Below are 16900 nucleotides of genomic sequence, written 5' to 3'. Positions count from 1 at the left end.
TGATAATGGTTAGTATATACTTTAACAGATGTGGGGAATATCAGTTACAATTTATAGATACCATTGTAAAGGTATAAAATGTCATCTCTGGAGAATAATTACCTTCCGGGAGGAATATCAGTTCCCAGACTTAGGATTTTTAGTACCTAGGACTTACTAGGGCAACCACTTGAATGAACTACTTAAGTTGTCCTTGCCTTGATAAATATATTCGAGAATATGTTGTGTGCTTTAAACTTTGTTTTGTAATCAGGCTAAATGAATTGAACATTAAACATTGATTTTTCGTCAACGCTCCAATGTACATTTTGCTATATTGCCCGGTATAAATGATAAATCAACACTGCAATTGATTGAGAATTACACATGCGCTTGAGGTTTTAAATAAGAGAAGACAGGGGGAGGATCCCGAGTGCGGACGCACATACGCGGCATATCTAACAAAAAATAAACGTTTCCTTGGAACTGTAAACACCGTTCACAACCTCGGATACAAAAGCGCAAAGAAATACAGGAAAGAAATTTCTGGTAGCAAGAGGTGCAGCAGAGAAGTTACAACCATTTTACATACATAGCAATCGGCCGCAGTGCGCCAAACTTAAGGTGCACCCGGAGAACCATAGACTAGTGACTAACAAATGGATCCAAATTCAACAAAAAATTGGTCTCCAAAATTCTGGACTACGTCTTTTAGAGGTTCCTCTATGCAAGAAAAAAATCTAAAAGTATTCAATTTTAAAGGTCTACTATTCTTTTTAATGCATTAGAGAGCGTGAGACTTGCCATTTTATGTGACTTATATCACACCGTGTCAAATTTCAACTTTTGTACGTTCCTTTAGAAAGAACTTCCGCATTTGGAATACTGATTTAGTCAATCTGGTTCAAATTAGTTCATTAGAGTTCCTATCTCATTAGGGGGGGGGGGGAGCCCTACTTTTCTGACTTGCTATTTTCCATACAAAATATCAGCCCAGTAGTATTTTTAGTTTTAGAGATATGGCCCTTTTTTGGTACATGATAGCAAAGACACTACTTACAAATTATTGGACGTCTCGGGAAGCAAAACATGGGTTTTTGAAGTTTTTGTTTTTTCCACGGTTTTTTAGTTGGATTGAGGACAATATGCCAGCCTCTGCCAGTGAAGAGAAACAAAAAAACCTTTCCACCCTATCCAGGTGTAGTATTCAACACAAAACTTCTTTCACCTTTTTTGTATTTAATGAAAAAAAAATAATTTAAATTTGTTCATTTCCCTTGAGAAATTAATCCTTTCTTGTGCTCTAATTCTGTACTTGGTACTTAAAACAAAGTACTTAATGTACCTCAACCAGGAATTTCAGAGGACAAATTGACACTTACTAGCACTCCAATTTATAAACGTAAATCAGAAGCTATTATTTCTCCTACCACAGATTATATACATGTGAAATGCTTTGATTTGTGCTAGAAACATAACGACAACACTGATTGATTTAGTTAGATTGAAATACTTTTTATAACTATAATTTTTACAATGCCAACTACTACTGAATACTTTAAAAATTCAAACATTTCTTTTGTGATGGGATACCTGTTAGATGGGCATTCGTTACTATTCCATCACCCTCGTCAGTCGAATGTGAAGTAGATAGGCCCAAGTCCATTAAGTAGTCTGTTTGTTCATTAATAACAATAATTAATAATCCCAAGTTAGCTGTACAGGTACGAGCAATTCAGATAAACAAATCAGAGAAAATATAACTGTATATAAAAATTAGCAGAAAATTAGAAGTCATCTAGCTTGATAGATAGAATTGAATCCCAGAATGTTTTATCGGTTGAAGACCCAAGCGTGCATGATACATAAACACGCGCCATTCAGACCTAAAAAATCAAAGACTAATCGATATTTCTTCTAACTCGTGCTCAACAATTACTCGAAACAACCAGAAATTTTTCGACTGACACACTTAAAAATCACACTTATATCTTCTATACGTCAACTGCTTTTGTTTACTCAAAAAATTCTCCTTAAAATTTGCCAACTATTACTATTTCGCATAAAGCGATTAAGAAATAATAAATATTTCAAAAAATTTGTCACAGAACAAAAAACTTCCGACACGGTGCTGATAAACAATTTCAACAATTTGTATTTACAGGAAAAGAAAGTATCAATAGTTCCCCTACTGTAATACTACGTTGGTAAAATACATCGAAGCCCAAAAAAAATTCAGATCGAAGATAAAGACTATCTCGATTTTATACAAAGACACGCATAATATAAATAACTCAACTAATCTATTAAACAAAAGAAGGCAACAAATGAGATCAAAATAAAATCTTCTCGTATGGTTCAAAACTCAATAGCAAATATTTTATCAGTTAAAGCAGGTAGATGTCATAAAAGGTGAGTTGAATTTACCCTGAACCCTTAAATTGCCAGCACTTAGCCTAATTGTTGTGATAAACTTATTAAATAGAGAAGGACAATGATTCTCACGGCGAATGACGTGGTCACCGCAATTATGGAAAGTGAATGCCTGGACGATAGAACGAAAAAAGCTATACGCGCTATTCTAGAGGACAATAGTGCCAAAAACAATCGCATTGCCCAACTCGAAGCAGAAGTGGAACAAGTGAAAATTAAAGTGAATCAACTGGAAAGATATGAATCCAAGGACTGTTTAATATTCCGAAATTTGCCAATTGGAGTTAATGGCTCGCTAATCATGGATGTGGTGGCATTTATAAGAAACGTCATGCAAGTTGAATGTGAACCCCACGATTTGAAAGCATGTCATGCTTTGGGCAATGGGACAACCCAACAACCACATGGGATTGTTGCTAAGTTCTTACACAACGATCAGAAGGAACGAATCTGGAGCCGCAAACGTTTTCTAAAGTTTTTCAAGAACCCAATGAATGGCAAGCCAGTATTTCTTTACGAACGCCTAACAAAATACGACATAAACCTAAAAGAAACTGCGGAAAGTCAAAACCTATTGGTAACAACCTACAACTCGGCTCCAATGCTACATTTTGAAGAAGGTGGTAGAACTAGAAGCCATACTATCAATTCAGTGAAAGACATCGACGAACTAAAGCAAACGGCCAAGAAAAATATGCGGAGACTAAACACGCAACAACAAACGTCCAATGCGCCTCTATCCAATCCTGTGCCTGCTTCCAATGTCTTTGTGCAGCCGTCTACCCCACTCCCCAGTTTGTTTCGTCAGCCCAATTTCCAGCCAAGAACCCCAATCTCTACTGGCATTCCAGGACTTAAAAGAATGAGAGAAAAGACCACGTTTAGCGATCAAGAGTCATCGTTAGTGGAGGAACTCAGAAGTAGAAAAGACAACAAGGACGATCTTTTGGATTATGTAATGGGATTAATTGGTGATACCCCTAACGCTAAGGAAAGTAATCTGGACACAATCATTGAGCAGCCCTTTCATGTGGAGGAAAGTGAGGAGTTCCGGACCCAGGACTAGCGGTAATCATCCTCAAACAAGTCGTATACAATCTATTTCTATTCTAACTGTTAACGTTAGGTCGCTTCGTAAAAATCTTAACAACCTGGAAGCACTAGTGTTCAGCCTTGAGTCTCCGCCGTCAGTAATATGCCTTACAGAAACATGGTTAAATGAAGACCATGATAAGTTTTGTTATCTATTGAAAGGTTATAATTGCCTTTCAAGCATAGTTCGTGACTCAAGAGGGGGAGGTGTGATGATACAAATTCATGAAACTATTTCATTTGTTAAAGAACTGTCATCATGTTTACCTGAATCAGCCTTTGTTCAACTAAAAGCGGGAAATTTTTGTTTTCAAGTGTTAACCTGTTATAATCCCCCACGCATTAATAAACTGGAGTTCCTTGATATCTTTGATAGTTTTCTGGAAAGTTGTTCTGATGATCTTGGAATTGTTATATGTGGAGATTTCAACATAAATACTCTGGATTGTAACCTGATATCGAGAAACTACTTAAATGCTATTGCTGCAAATGGATACGATTTTTTGATAGATGAACCGACTCGTGTTTCACATGAATCGGCTACCTGCATTGATCATTATATAACTAAAAATATTGTAGTCTTCCAATCATTGGTCATGGAGGCCGAGAATTTTACCGATCATTATCCAATATATCTTCAGTTTTTTGTGACAGTGTCGAAGATTCTACTGAAAAAATTTTCCGGGACACGTCTTTTTTGAATAACAAAGAACAAGTTCTGATTTACCAGTTTAAATTGAGTCACGAACTTGCCAAGTGTAAGTTATCTGATGTGTTATGTGTCGATGAAACTTTTGAGCGATTCCAGCGAACAGTTTTAAGTGTGACTGATTCTTTTGCACCTATAAAGAAAAGCCGAAATATCAAAATATTAAGACCCAAATGGTTCTCAAATACTCTGAAAAACATGCGGACTAAAAGAAATCGACTACACCGAGAGTGGTCAAAAGATAAGTCCAACAGTCAAAAGCGTTCGCGGTTCTGTGAATACCGCTTGAAGTTTGAAAAAACCTACACTACAGCGAAAAAATCATATTATATGACTAAATTTACTTCTTGTATCGGAGACTCAAGGCGCAGTTTTAAGTTGTTAAATGATATCAAGGGTCGAACTACTAAAGATTTGTCTCTGCCAGCTCTGTCATCTTGCGCGAGAATGGAAAAGAATCCTTCAGGGTGCGAAATTGTTGAGAAGTTTAATGAGTATTTTAGTACTATTGGACAGAATGTTCGCTCTTGCCTGCCGGATGTGGAATTAGTACTACCAAGTGATCAAAACTTTTCTATGCATCTATATCCAACAAATACAGCGGAAATTGAAACAATCATCCATCAGCTTGATAATAAATCATCTTCTGGGGTTGATAACATGAGCAACCTTATTGTAAAAACAACTTCACCTGTTACATCGGGGTATCTGGCTGAGCTGGTGAATAAGTCATTCAAGAAGGGCTTTTTTCCAAGTCTTCTGCGCAAGGCGAAACTAATTCCACTTCATAAGTCCGGTTCAAAGCTTGATGAGAATAACTACCGACCAATATCTCTCTTAATTGTATGGAGTAAAGTTTTTGAACGAGTCATGTTTAATAGAGTCTACTATTATTTTGAATCTTTTGTCTCTTCTTTAATAAACAATTTGGTTTTCGAAAAAAGCATAGTTGCGTTGATGCTCTGGCAGAGCTGACAGAGAGGATAAGGCATGGTAGAACTAAATTTTCTGTGAACTTTTTCTTGGATCTTAAAAAAGCATTTGATACTCTAGATCATAGCATCCTAATTAAGAAGTTGTCCTGCTATGGAATTGGAGGAAATGCCTTAAAATGGTTTGAAAGCTATCTACATAACAGGTCTCAACGAGTTGAATTTTCTGGTTTTGCATCTTCATATAAAGAAATATCTTGTGGCGTTCCACAAGGGTCTGTTTTAGGCCCTATTTTGTTTTTGATATATATAAAAGACCTACCAAGTGTGTGTAAAAAGTTAGAAGTTTTTCTTTTTGCTGATGACACAAATCTATCCGCACTCGATGTGACTTATGAACAAATCACAGCCGACCTTGAGTCGGTTAGCAGATGGTTGACTTCCAACAAACTAGTACTGAATCTGGATAAAACAGTTTGCTTAAATATAGGTCATCGTGCTTCCAGTGTTGGTAGCTTCTGTATTGAAAATATTAATGTGCAAGCTGCTGCTACATGTAAATACCTGGGAGTTATGCTGGACTGCAAGCTGGCTTTTCATTCGCATATTGGAATTGTTTTGAAAAGGTTAAGCACCCAGTGTGGAGTCATTTCAAAGTTACGTCACTATGTACCCAGAAAAGACTTGATATTATACTACAATTCGAATATCAAGTCCGTTATTCAGTACGGACTTCTTGTGTATGGATGCTGCAGTCATTCTGCCCTGTCCAGGATTTTTTCACTGCAGAAAAAAATTCTAAAATTCATTTGTTTCAGGAAAAAGCGTGATCAGTGCTCAGATCTTTTTGAAAAGCATCAAATTTTATCGGTTTTTGAATTTACTTGTATGAGCTACTTAAATTTGTTCTGCGTTCTCTGAACAGTCAGCACAGTGAAGAGTATCTCAACTCGTTTTTTATTTTTGAACGTTCTGATCGTATTACCAGAAGTGCTAATTTACGTCTGTTGAAACTGCCATTATGTAAAAAGCAAATCGAAAAAAATTCCATCAAGTATAGAGGTTCTATTCTTTTTAATGCGTTAGAGAGAAGTGGAGTATTGCCCAATAATCTTACAGAGCTTACTCCGTCAGAGCTTGTAAATTTTGTGCATTTATTTAGAAAACATTATTTGATTGGGAATTCAGATTTAGTTACCTTGGTGTTCAAACAAAAGGGTTCGTGAGGGCTCCTGTCCCGGGCTGCTACGGCAGCCTGGGGAGGAGCCCATTTTTTTAACTTCTAATTTTCCATACCAAATATGAGCTTCGTAGCTTTTTTAGTTTTCGAGATATGGCCCTTTTTTGGTCCATGATACCAAAAACACTTAGAAATTTTTTGGTCGATAGGAGACAAAATTATCGATTTTTCTAAAGTTTTGATTTTTCTAAAGCTCTTTGCTTTTGTGAGCGTCCTCGTGGTGCTCAGACCTTGGCAGTGGGACCAAAAAGTTTTTGGACGTTTTTTAATGATCAGAAACACTTGTGACTTCTTTTGCTACTTTTTTACAGAGCCCTTTTCTTCTCTAGGTCTTTTCTTCATTTTGCTTTGAAGACGTATTACGCAGTGGGGCAGACCTTGTGTAGGCCTGATGGCTTCGTTGTCTGCCCTCTCCAGCTTAAAAGTCCAGCATGACTCTATTGTTAGTATCCTTTCTTTTTTTGCATATCTGTTACCGTTTTTGAAAGTTGTTATTTCATTTAGTACTGGAGAAATAAATTCTTTCTTTCTTTCTTTCTTTCATTTACAAGGGAAAAATGAGAAGTAAGGGAACTAACTGGAATACATGATTTTTTTAAAAAAAAATAATAACTCGAAGGTGATTTCATTTTGAAGACCAAAAGCAAGAACTGAAATCATAGACGTAAAATGATGCCTTAAAAACAAAGCGACATAAAACAGAACACAAGCCAGGTATAACAGACAAAAAACTAGAAAAAAGAAAACAGATTCCACGCCCCGAATTTAGCCAACCAAATTACGATTATAAAAACAACCTAATCATAAAACTAGCTAAAATTTAAAATAAAATTCTCAAACCTAGACAGAGCACTACGTGACTGCGTTAAAGCAAACTTCCTCAGCAAAAACATATAAAATTGACACCATCAGTAAAGAAGTCAGCAAAACCCAAATAATATTTAACTGAAACCATAAATATTCCTGTAGAATGCTCAAAATGAGAAAATGAGAAAAACGAGGAGAGCATCCCCAGCCGTACATAGTAGTGTTAAAAAACTTTGAAAACGCCACACGTGAACCATAAATCGTACTCATTTTACTTGAAAATAAATTCCACATATCTCGCTCTCTTTAAGAAAATGAGAACAAAAACCACTTTGTCTCCCTTCTTTTGAAATTCGTTGTGGTGTGCTGAATTCTTATCTTCTTGTTGCACGAGGTAGTTAGATTTACTGCATGAATGTACTAATCAAGTTGTTTGCGTGTGTGCATGCACAATTTCCAAAATGGGTTTTGATTATTTAGGTTTTCAGCTGAGCGGTTTGTCTTTTGATGCTGTGGATCGACAACTTCTATATATTCTTATTGAGTAAGTATATTCTCTCAAAATTAGCAAAATTTGAGGTTTCAAAATAGTTAACTTTCTGCTACTACCAAATTAGCTCTCTCTATTTACTAAGCAAATATTAGTTACAGCTTGCATCAATCTAGAATATTCTATCTGATAATGTGTACATGTTTAAATCAGTTTAATTGATTCGAAATTTTAAGGACCGTCACACTCCCCCACTTCAGGAAACTTCCGGGCACAAAAGTTTTCTTACTACAATTTTTCTTTGACGGTCAAAATTGAGTTTTCTTTACGAGTTTTGCCACTTTGTTCCAGTCCAGTTGTTATCAGTCGAAATAGAAAAGAAGAGCCAAAAGGGCCAATAGAATTCCGAGTAAAAAATATTGTATCCGAGATCCAAATTTGAATATTCAAGTCCAAGAATAAATAATTGAGAATTTATTGATGATGCTGTTCCTACGGCCATAGAAAGTTGATCGTATCATAGTTGGTTCCACCTGATTTGTCAATTGATTGCCAATTGTTAGTCCATCGTTTCTGCGGTATATTGTACTGCAAGAGTATTTTACAAATTTTAAACTGCACCGGTTGAATAGGGGTTTATCGGATGATTAACAGTTTGAACAGAATATGATCGATCAAGATTGTTAATAGACTCTGCAGTGACATTTGGTGCACTGGGGTATAGACTTTTTTGGGATCTGGTCATAGACTTATTTGAGCTTGGTCCTAGTTCGTCCTCGTCAAGACTTTTCAACTCTTTTAATCGGTTAAAAGCGCATGAAAAAACATGATTGTTCTCTTTCAGTATATTATGTACTGCTTCTATCTCATTTGGGTCATTACTGTGTATGATGGCGATAGGTTTATGAACCACTTCAATTTGTTGATCAGCAGTCAAGAACTTAGGCAAGTATTTACGAACAAATTTAAATTTATGATAGAACCAGATGAACAGCACATGTAAGGCCAGGTTGAGAATGAACACAATGACAGTCAAGGACAAGGATATCTTTATGGGAACATATTCGCTCAAGTGAGATTTTAATGTGGGCTTTAACATAAGCATATCAGAAGTGAAAGGTTTTGCAACGGTGACTAGGTCTTCACTATTTTTTACTTTTGGGCTGAACAATAATTCTGCTCTAACTTTTCTGAGTAAGTCTACGCCTGCTACGGTGCGTGACTCGAAATATGGTAGCTGTTCAACGTCTGGAATGGATGCCATCAGATGTGCAAGCGGGTCTGGTAGTTGAACATCTATAAACTTAGCTGTAATCTTGTCACAGCTTTCCAAGTCTGATCGAATTTTTATATTGTCGCCTATTATTACTTGAAAGTCACAATCCACTGTCATAATACAGATCTTACAACCTGGAATTAGACGATTCCATGACTTGTGCTTCGAGGCGAGACTGTATTCTCTCATTTCGTACGCATCTGTCGCTGAGGTAATGAGCCATATGCCGTATCCAAGATTGTCTGCCTGTACTTGAGTCGGTAGGTAATGAACTTCCGTGTCACATGTTTCGGCAGCTTTCAGTGGTGAGCTCAAAAATAGCGTTGCTAGGCATGAGGGATGATTTGCTTGAGATGCCAAAGGCTCCTGGCAAATGCGATACCGCGATGAGCCTAAGCAACTATCAAATTGGACTTGCGACAGTGTCATTGACTCCATTTGATCCTCCGAGATAGCAAGATATGGGTCCTCAATAACCCATTTAATTGACATTCTCGGTTCGTCCTGAGGCATTGGAATAACTTTTGCGCTATAAGTAGTAAAAACTGTCTGTCGTGAAGCTAACGGAATCGCAAGGGTTAACAGCAACCCTTCTTTGACTGTAATAACATCACGCAGAAGTTTGGAGTCATAATAGGAGAGTATGTCGGAATTTGGAGGTATGGCTAAAGATAGTCTGCTTCCAGAAAGAATTAACTCGTCGGCGACAGACTGTAAAATAGCCATTAAAGAAGCTTTTGGTACGATCGACATTGGAAGATGCTGTTCAAGTAAAGTCGAGATCGAATTTAGGATGTTTGTTCGATAAGTGTACACCGCGGCTCTATAGCTTTTAACATCAGCGTACAACAGTGACAGAAGTGATGCTGTGGTGTCAAAATTGAAATTCAGTTGTTGATTTGAAAACAACAATTGGGTGCAATCTCTCAATATATGAAAATTATTTTCAATGGCCTTCAATTGTTCTTGTACAACTTGCCAGTTCTTATTTAAAGTTTCTGTCATCTGTTTTCGTGCTTCCTCTATTTCCGCTAATTTATTGCTTACAATGAAGAATTTTGCGTCGTTGTCTGTTTTCATTTTCGATACGTGGTCGACTAGAATTGTAGTAACTGTGCCCAAATGTTCAATGTTTGCTGCATTTTCTTTTGCCTGATCTTGGCATGAACCAAAGATACCTGTCAGTCCACAATTGGCTGATCCTCCGACCATCATCCCTAATCCAAAGAGCCCAATTCCAGCCATTGCAAGGGCTCCTACGTGGGCTCCCCTTCTTTTTCTTGATGGTCGTTTGTCTTCATTTTTAAGGAATGTAGCTGTTTCATTTCTAATAAGATCAACGTCTGTTTGTGATTTTTTTACTTCATTTTCGACTTTTCTTAGTAGCCAATCTACATTAAAAGACGAGGTATTGGCCTGAAAGTTTGTTGAAAAATCCAGTGGGCAAGATGCTGATGGTAGATTCCATTTCTCATTCAAGTTTCGTAAAAGTGCTTTCAGTTCTGGCTTCACGCTGAAGTTGTACTTTGGGAAAGGAACCAAAAACTGGACTGGGACAAATTTCTCTGCCAATAATATTTTTGATTCTTCATTAAATAAGATTCCTTTTTGTAATACGTCGTCGTAAGTTTTCTTCGGGTCGTCTGCTTTGATTGATAAAATACTCGTTAGTAGGATATTCAAGGTTGATGCAAGCCTCATCTAAACATTAATGGATTTTTGAACTATTTAACCTTCTGATTTGTTTTAGATTTAATTTTCATCACTTTTCTCTTTTGCTGAGAAAGGTTCAGGTAAACTAAGTCTGTTTTGCAGGTAAGTTAGCTGAAGGCTGTTTTCAGTTGAAATGTTGAAAGTTGTACTTTGCTTTCTTTTGTTCGCTGTCAGCTTCGGCTGTCAGCAAATTGAGTGGCGTGGCCACATCGTGAACTGTTGCCAAAATGGCAGTTTTGTTGTCGTTGGAGGCAACAAAGTGTGGAGTGAGTCGTCTCCCTTCTCCTGTGCTTCCTCAGAGGGATCAGAGGTTGATTGGCTAATGATAGCGCTGGCTGTCATTTCCTTTCTTTGCTGTTGCAAGTGCTCTCTCTTCTCCTTCTGTTATGGAGTTTACAAACTCATTGCTTGAAGAATAAACTCAAGACTCTACTTAGACTCAACTACCTTTGACAACTACTTAATTTGACTTCTTTACTTTCTGCGTTTTGTTTTTCTAAGAATCTTGGTGAACGCTCATACTAAGTAAGAATTTTTTTTAAGATACAATGGAGCCTAAGTTGATGGCGGCAATAATTGCCTTCAATAATCATCATGATTGGGACAAAAACATTGACTTTCTCGACGATGAACGAGAGTTATTTATTAAACGGTTTTCCGAATTCAAATTTGATGGAAAGGACTTGTTATTTTCTGGTGGAGTTGTGCCTACGATGGAGCAGGTGCAGCGTGAACTTGACAAAGTCCACTATAAATTTGATCGTCATAGACGGGGAAAACGTTATTTGAGAAAAGCCTTGATGAATGCTGGCTTTCGGATGCCAAGTTACTTAGGAGGTCTCACACGTGTAGTTGACGAGTAAGTTTTTTGTGTTTGTGCTTTAACTGTTTTCATCAAAACTGATTGTGTTTTGTGTGTTTAGGTTTTGTCGCTCCTGTCCCTACTGTTATAAGCAAGATCATAAAAATGATCGCTTTTTTATCGATGGAATAAGAGAAGGAGTGAAAAGGAAATTATGTTCTGAGCTTGGGATTGATTTCGAAAGGGATCCCGTAGATTTTGTATTGGGATCTACTGAGCTCGGGAAACCTGAAAAACCTTTGCCAAGGTCTGAGGATTTTGGGCAATGCTTGTTTTCAAGCATTTACTACCTTCTTACTGGAAAAAAATCAGGTAGTTTTTGGTGACTTTCTGGTTAACAACTTGTACAATGAGTTTCATTACTCTTGTTTTAAGGTGGAAAATTGACAAAATCACCTTGTCAGGTTATTCGCAGAAGGTGTGGTGAAAAGATGCTTGAACCTGAGTTCATAAAACTATGCTTGAAGCAACTGAACTATCTGTGTTCTCCTTTTGAAATATGTAAATCGAGGGACAGTGCCAACTCCGTTGGTGACCACTGGGTGGGTTATTTTCTGTTTTTTTTTACTATAATTTTTTTGCAATATAATAACTTTTCATTGTTAACGTGTTCTAGTGTCTTGGCCTTGCTTATCTGCTTGGTGTGGACTTGTGTGTATACTATGAGTATCATAATGAGAATTCTGTTTGGGTGAGATATTATCATTCTGCTACATCTCAAAATCGTGGTGGAGCATTGCTTCTTTACAACGAAATAAAGAGAAATGGCAATAGAATTGGCTACCACTGCGAGCCCATAACTGAAATCCCTATCGAACAGTAAGTCTAATGTTCTGTTTTGAGTGTTCCATTTTGTTATTTTTGCAGCTTAACGAGAAATTCTGTCTCTTTTACGCGTAACATTTTCTTATGGTTTGAATTTTTGAAATGTTTAGCTCACAGAATGAATTTGACTCTTTCGGAGTTAATGGTGAGATCTGCCCGCGTGCTGCCAAAGTTTTGCGAGGCGATTGAAACTTCTGGTATTGAAATAAACTCAGAATTGCGTACTAAAACTTTGCTTTCATTTGCAGGTTGTTCTAAATTTGTGCTAATTGTTGAACTTTCCTATCGAGTCATTGTCTTTTGATAGACAGTAGCTGTAACTGAGGACATTATACTTTTGCTTCTGTACTTTTAAAGTCTCTGGTGACCAATCTACTCAAACAAAAATTTGATTTTCGATATTTTTTCTTGACACTAGCTACTCCCTAGGGGGAGGGTCAAGTCGCAAAATGAATGAAAAAACTGGGTATAGAGAGTGGTACCATTTGATCCCGTTTGGTGAGTAATGATTCCCAACCCCCCCTTTTAGGGGTCGGAAATCAATATTTTACATGTTATTTGGGTTTTTCCGACAGGAATTTGACTTGTTTTTTGGCATTTTTCCCAATTTTTACTTATTCAGTTGTTTAGTACTCAACACGATACCTGATTAAAACGGCTTGACTTTAGTTTGCTTTAATGGCTTCTTAGACAGTATGTCCTTTAGATTGTTTCATTTATTTTTAAAGTTATGTCAACAAATACTCAAAAATTGTTGTGCCATTTTTGACCACAATACGGTTTTTTCTTCCTTTTTTGTTGATTTCACTTTGCTCCCTTGCGTTCTGTGGAGAATTCAATTGTGAGAGCATTCGGCATCTACATGGACGTTTCTCTGGTAAGATAACCTTTTTCCTACATGCAGATAGATTTCTATTTTGTCATTTTTGAAAACATCAATGATCATTTTGCAAACCATTGGCCAATCTAGGCCGTTTTTGTCACATTCAAGCTGTGGAATTGACACTCGTTGAACGTTATGGTTCTGAACATGCTTTCTAAGGCCTACTAAGCAAGTTTTCAGGGTTGAATACGAGGCTTTATCAGTTTTTGTTAATTTTGTGACTAGGTTATAAACAAAGCGTTGGTTGTTTTTGTCAAATATCGAAACGACAGAGCCTTCTCCAATTTCTTCACTTTTTGAGTTTCTAGATAGGTTGCAACTGAAGTTCGCCAGGCCTTCCAGTGGTGATTCACGCGACACTGATTGAACGATAGAATGTTTTGTGTTTTGAATATCGTCTGTACTATAGAAGAGTTTGAAATCGGGTCCAAAGATTGCTTTCATTTGACCAGCTGTATTCTGCCTTTCTTTCTGCACTCGTGTTCGCCTTGTTGCGCCTACTACCAAATCTAGCAATGGAGAAGGCTGTTTCGGAGACATTTGGCTTGAACTTGGCAAAGACGTCAGATCTTGTTCTTGATTTCTGTCAAATTCTGTTTGACTTCTTTTCAGATCCAGTTTTGTTGCTCGAGATGGGCCCCTATTATATGCTAACCTCTCTGTGCTTTCTCGACAAGATTTTATGATGTTTTTACGTTTTTCAGTGTTTGTTAATCTGGCTCCTGGTATTGTGAAGTTTTCTTCGAGCATAGGGACTTCAACCGTTCTGAAACTTCTGTTTTTTGGTTTCACTGATTTTTCATGATTGTCAACATCTCGGAGAAACTGAACTCGCTTCTTTGTGTTTCTGGCTAATATCGGTGTCTCAAGTGGTGTAACTTGACCTTTGTTTTGTTTTTCCTGAGTTCTGGTTGTTACTGGTAAATTAACTCTCGGTGAAATCCTCTGGTTCGATTGCGCTGTTGTGTTTGCATCCATCTCAAATGGTTCTGGGAAATTAGCGAAAGGAAAATCCTCCTCATGTAGAAGTCTTAAATGGTCGTTTTCCTGATCGAGGTTTATATTTTGCGCTTCCCTTTCGTCATTTCCTTGTGCACCTTCTACATTCACTTGTTCCTGAGGTTCTATGTTTTCATCCTGTGGAGCAACCTGACGTTCAACAAGGATTTCACGATTTTCTGGTTCAATTAAATGCGGTGGAAGTGGGTGTACAGGAAGCGGTATTGCTATTGCTCCTGGTGCTTGATCAGGTGGTCCTGGTGGTCTTGCTATCTCGTAGCTAAGTGTAGTTGAAACTGGTTGATCATCCTCCTGCTCTTCCTGTTCTGGTGCATCCACTGCAAACGTTTGATCTAAGAGGTTTGGTATTTGTTCATCAAATAACTCTGGTTCCTGTCTATATTTTCCTAACGCTGGCTCTGGCACAAACAGCTTTGGGTCAATTTGTTGTAAATCAACAGGAGATTCAAGAGGCTCATATGGTCTTAGTCGAATTCTGTGTAAACATTGCGTGTAATTCGTTCCAACTTTCCGAATTAGATAATTGGAATGTGTTAAAACTTTTTCAACTCTATAAAGGGGTATCCAAACATTCATTGATTTGTTTCCAAAATCATTTTGGTTCATAAGTTTTGGGTTTAGAATTAGGCAAAATGAAAATAATTTTAGCGGTTGCGCTGCTGCTTTCTCATCAAAGTATCTGCGATATTGATGATACCTGTGAATTAGGTTGATTTTCGTTTCAGAAAATAATTTTTGCATTGCGTCCTGTATCTCAGTGACAAAATCTGATTTCAGATCTAAAGTTTTGATAGATTTATTGAATCGTACGTCAAGTGGTTTAATTGGTTCTCTGCCGTGAAAAATTGATGTCGGTGAGCACCCTATTGATGAATAATATGAAGTGTTGTGGATATACGTTGCAAGCGGTACGTACAGCTGCCAATTTGACCATTGTTCATTTGTGTTTAGCTTCAGAATTCTCTTCAATGCTCCGTGTGATCTTTCAACAACGCCTACACTTTGCGCATGCTTCAGTGTGGCATGCCGGATTCTGACCTCCAAGAGTTTGGAGAGCTCATGCATCAACTCTGCAACTAAATTAGTTCCAAGGTCAGATACTATTGTTTTTGGAATGTAGCTATGCTTGAAAAAGATTGAGGTTAGTTCCTGTGCTATTTTCTGAGCGTTAGCCGAAATTAAGGGTGTAGCAAACAGGTACTTTGAAAAAACGTCAATTCCTGTTAGGACAAATTTGTAGGGTGATGATCCTCTAAACGGGCCTGCAATATCTATTTGCATCATGTCCCCTGGGAACGACTGTAAAGAAGAGACTGGCTGCAAAAATGTTCTTAGCGATTTGTTTGATATTGCTTTTTGTTGAATGCACGTGAGGCAATTTTTGATCATTTGAATAAAGTACTCAGTAAAACCTGGGAAATAGAATCTCTCCCTAAATTCTCTGATTGTTCGCAAGATGCCTATGTGACCCGCTGTCCTTGAATTATGAAGGCGGTAAAGCACTTCTTTCCACAGCTGTTTTGGTAGGCAATATTGTAAGCAGGCTACTTTTCCTGAATGATCATAGAATTCTCTGTATAGGATGTTACTCTGAATTTTTAGCCGATTGAATTGCTTTCCGTACTTCTTTAGTTCAAAGGAGGCATATTTCAAATCGTCAACTTTATTTTTCTTTATCCATTCAATAACTTTTTTAATGACTTGATCCTTTTGTTGCTCGGCTTCTAAATTTAGCGGCTCTAATTTATCTGATATGTTTTTTAAACTGTCCTTGGGGTCATTCATCAAAACTGCATTAACTTGAGTTGGTTTACTAATGATGCGAACTGTTGTTGGTATTTCCGCCTGATCGTTTATCTTGTTAACGTGACTTTCAACTTGGGACAGCAATCCATCATCTAATCCAGTTTGCTTTAAACAGGATATGATATTCTGGTCTGTTTGTTCACGATTATTATCGAATAGGTTGCTAAAATTAGCCATTGAGCAAAGCATCACATCAGGTGATTTTGCAATTGTTTCGACCTCAATTTCTTGAACTGGAATACGATCTGATAGTTTCAATTGTATTGTTTGATCAGGGTCTGTTTGAACACGTGATAAGAAGTCAGCTGCATAGTTTGCTCTTCCGGGTATATGTGCTATGACAAGATTGTATGATAAAAGTCGATCAAGAAAGTTCCATAAAGATGGCGGTATTGACTTTGATTGGAAAAACGATGTTAAACTTTTGTTGTCGGTTAACACAATAACGGGTTTTTCTGTACCCCAGATGAAATGAGAAAAGTGCTCTAAGGCAAAGTATAGTCCAAGAAACTCTTTATAATAAATTGAAAATTTCAACTGTGCTTCGTTAAACAATTTTGTTCCGAAAGCAACTGGAGCATATGTTTTCTTCTGCCTGTTTTTCTGATCTTTGATATAATCCTCTATCATTAAAACAAATCCTGCTCCGTAGTAACTTGCGTCGCATAAAAGAACGTATTGAAGTCCTGGTTTTGCTAGTCTGAGCGTTAAATCAGTTGCCTTCTGTAGATCTTGTTTCAAAATTTCTAATGCTTTTTCCTGCTCCTCGGTAATTTGATGTTCTACGTTTTTTCTCAAAAGTTTATAGAAGGGTAGAAGCTTTTCGCCTAGGT

The 16900-nt window shown here is 37.3% G+C and overlaps 1 protein-coding gene across 2 annotated transcripts in view; it reads right to left on the bottom strand.

Annotated features, from left to right (window-relative positions):
• LOC142352841 (synaptic vesicle 2-related protein-like) overlaps positions 1–1862 on the bottom strand; it is a 37734-nt gene extending 35872 nt beyond the window's left edge. For both annotated transcript variants that reach the window (XM_075404990.1, XM_075404992.1), the window contains exon 1: positions 1573–1862. In XM_075404990.1, the coding sequence (XP_075261105.1) occupies positions 1573–1645 (73 nt within the window). In that variant the 5' untranslated portion in view covers positions 1646–1862. The remainder of the gene's footprint in view (positions 1–1572) is intronic.
• Positions 1863–16900: the final 15038 nt, after the last annotated feature.

This window comes from Convolutriloba macropyga, chromosome 14, assembly GCF_964194025.1.
Source record: "Convolutriloba macropyga chromosome 14, txConMacr16.3, whole genome shotgun sequence".
In the NCBI taxonomy this organism is placed as follows: Eukaryota; Metazoa; Xenacoelomorpha; order Acoela; family Convolutidae; genus Convolutriloba; species Convolutriloba macropyga.
The sequence above is the reverse complement of the archived record's forward strand: the minus strand, read 5'-3'. Positions and strand labels throughout refer to the sequence as shown.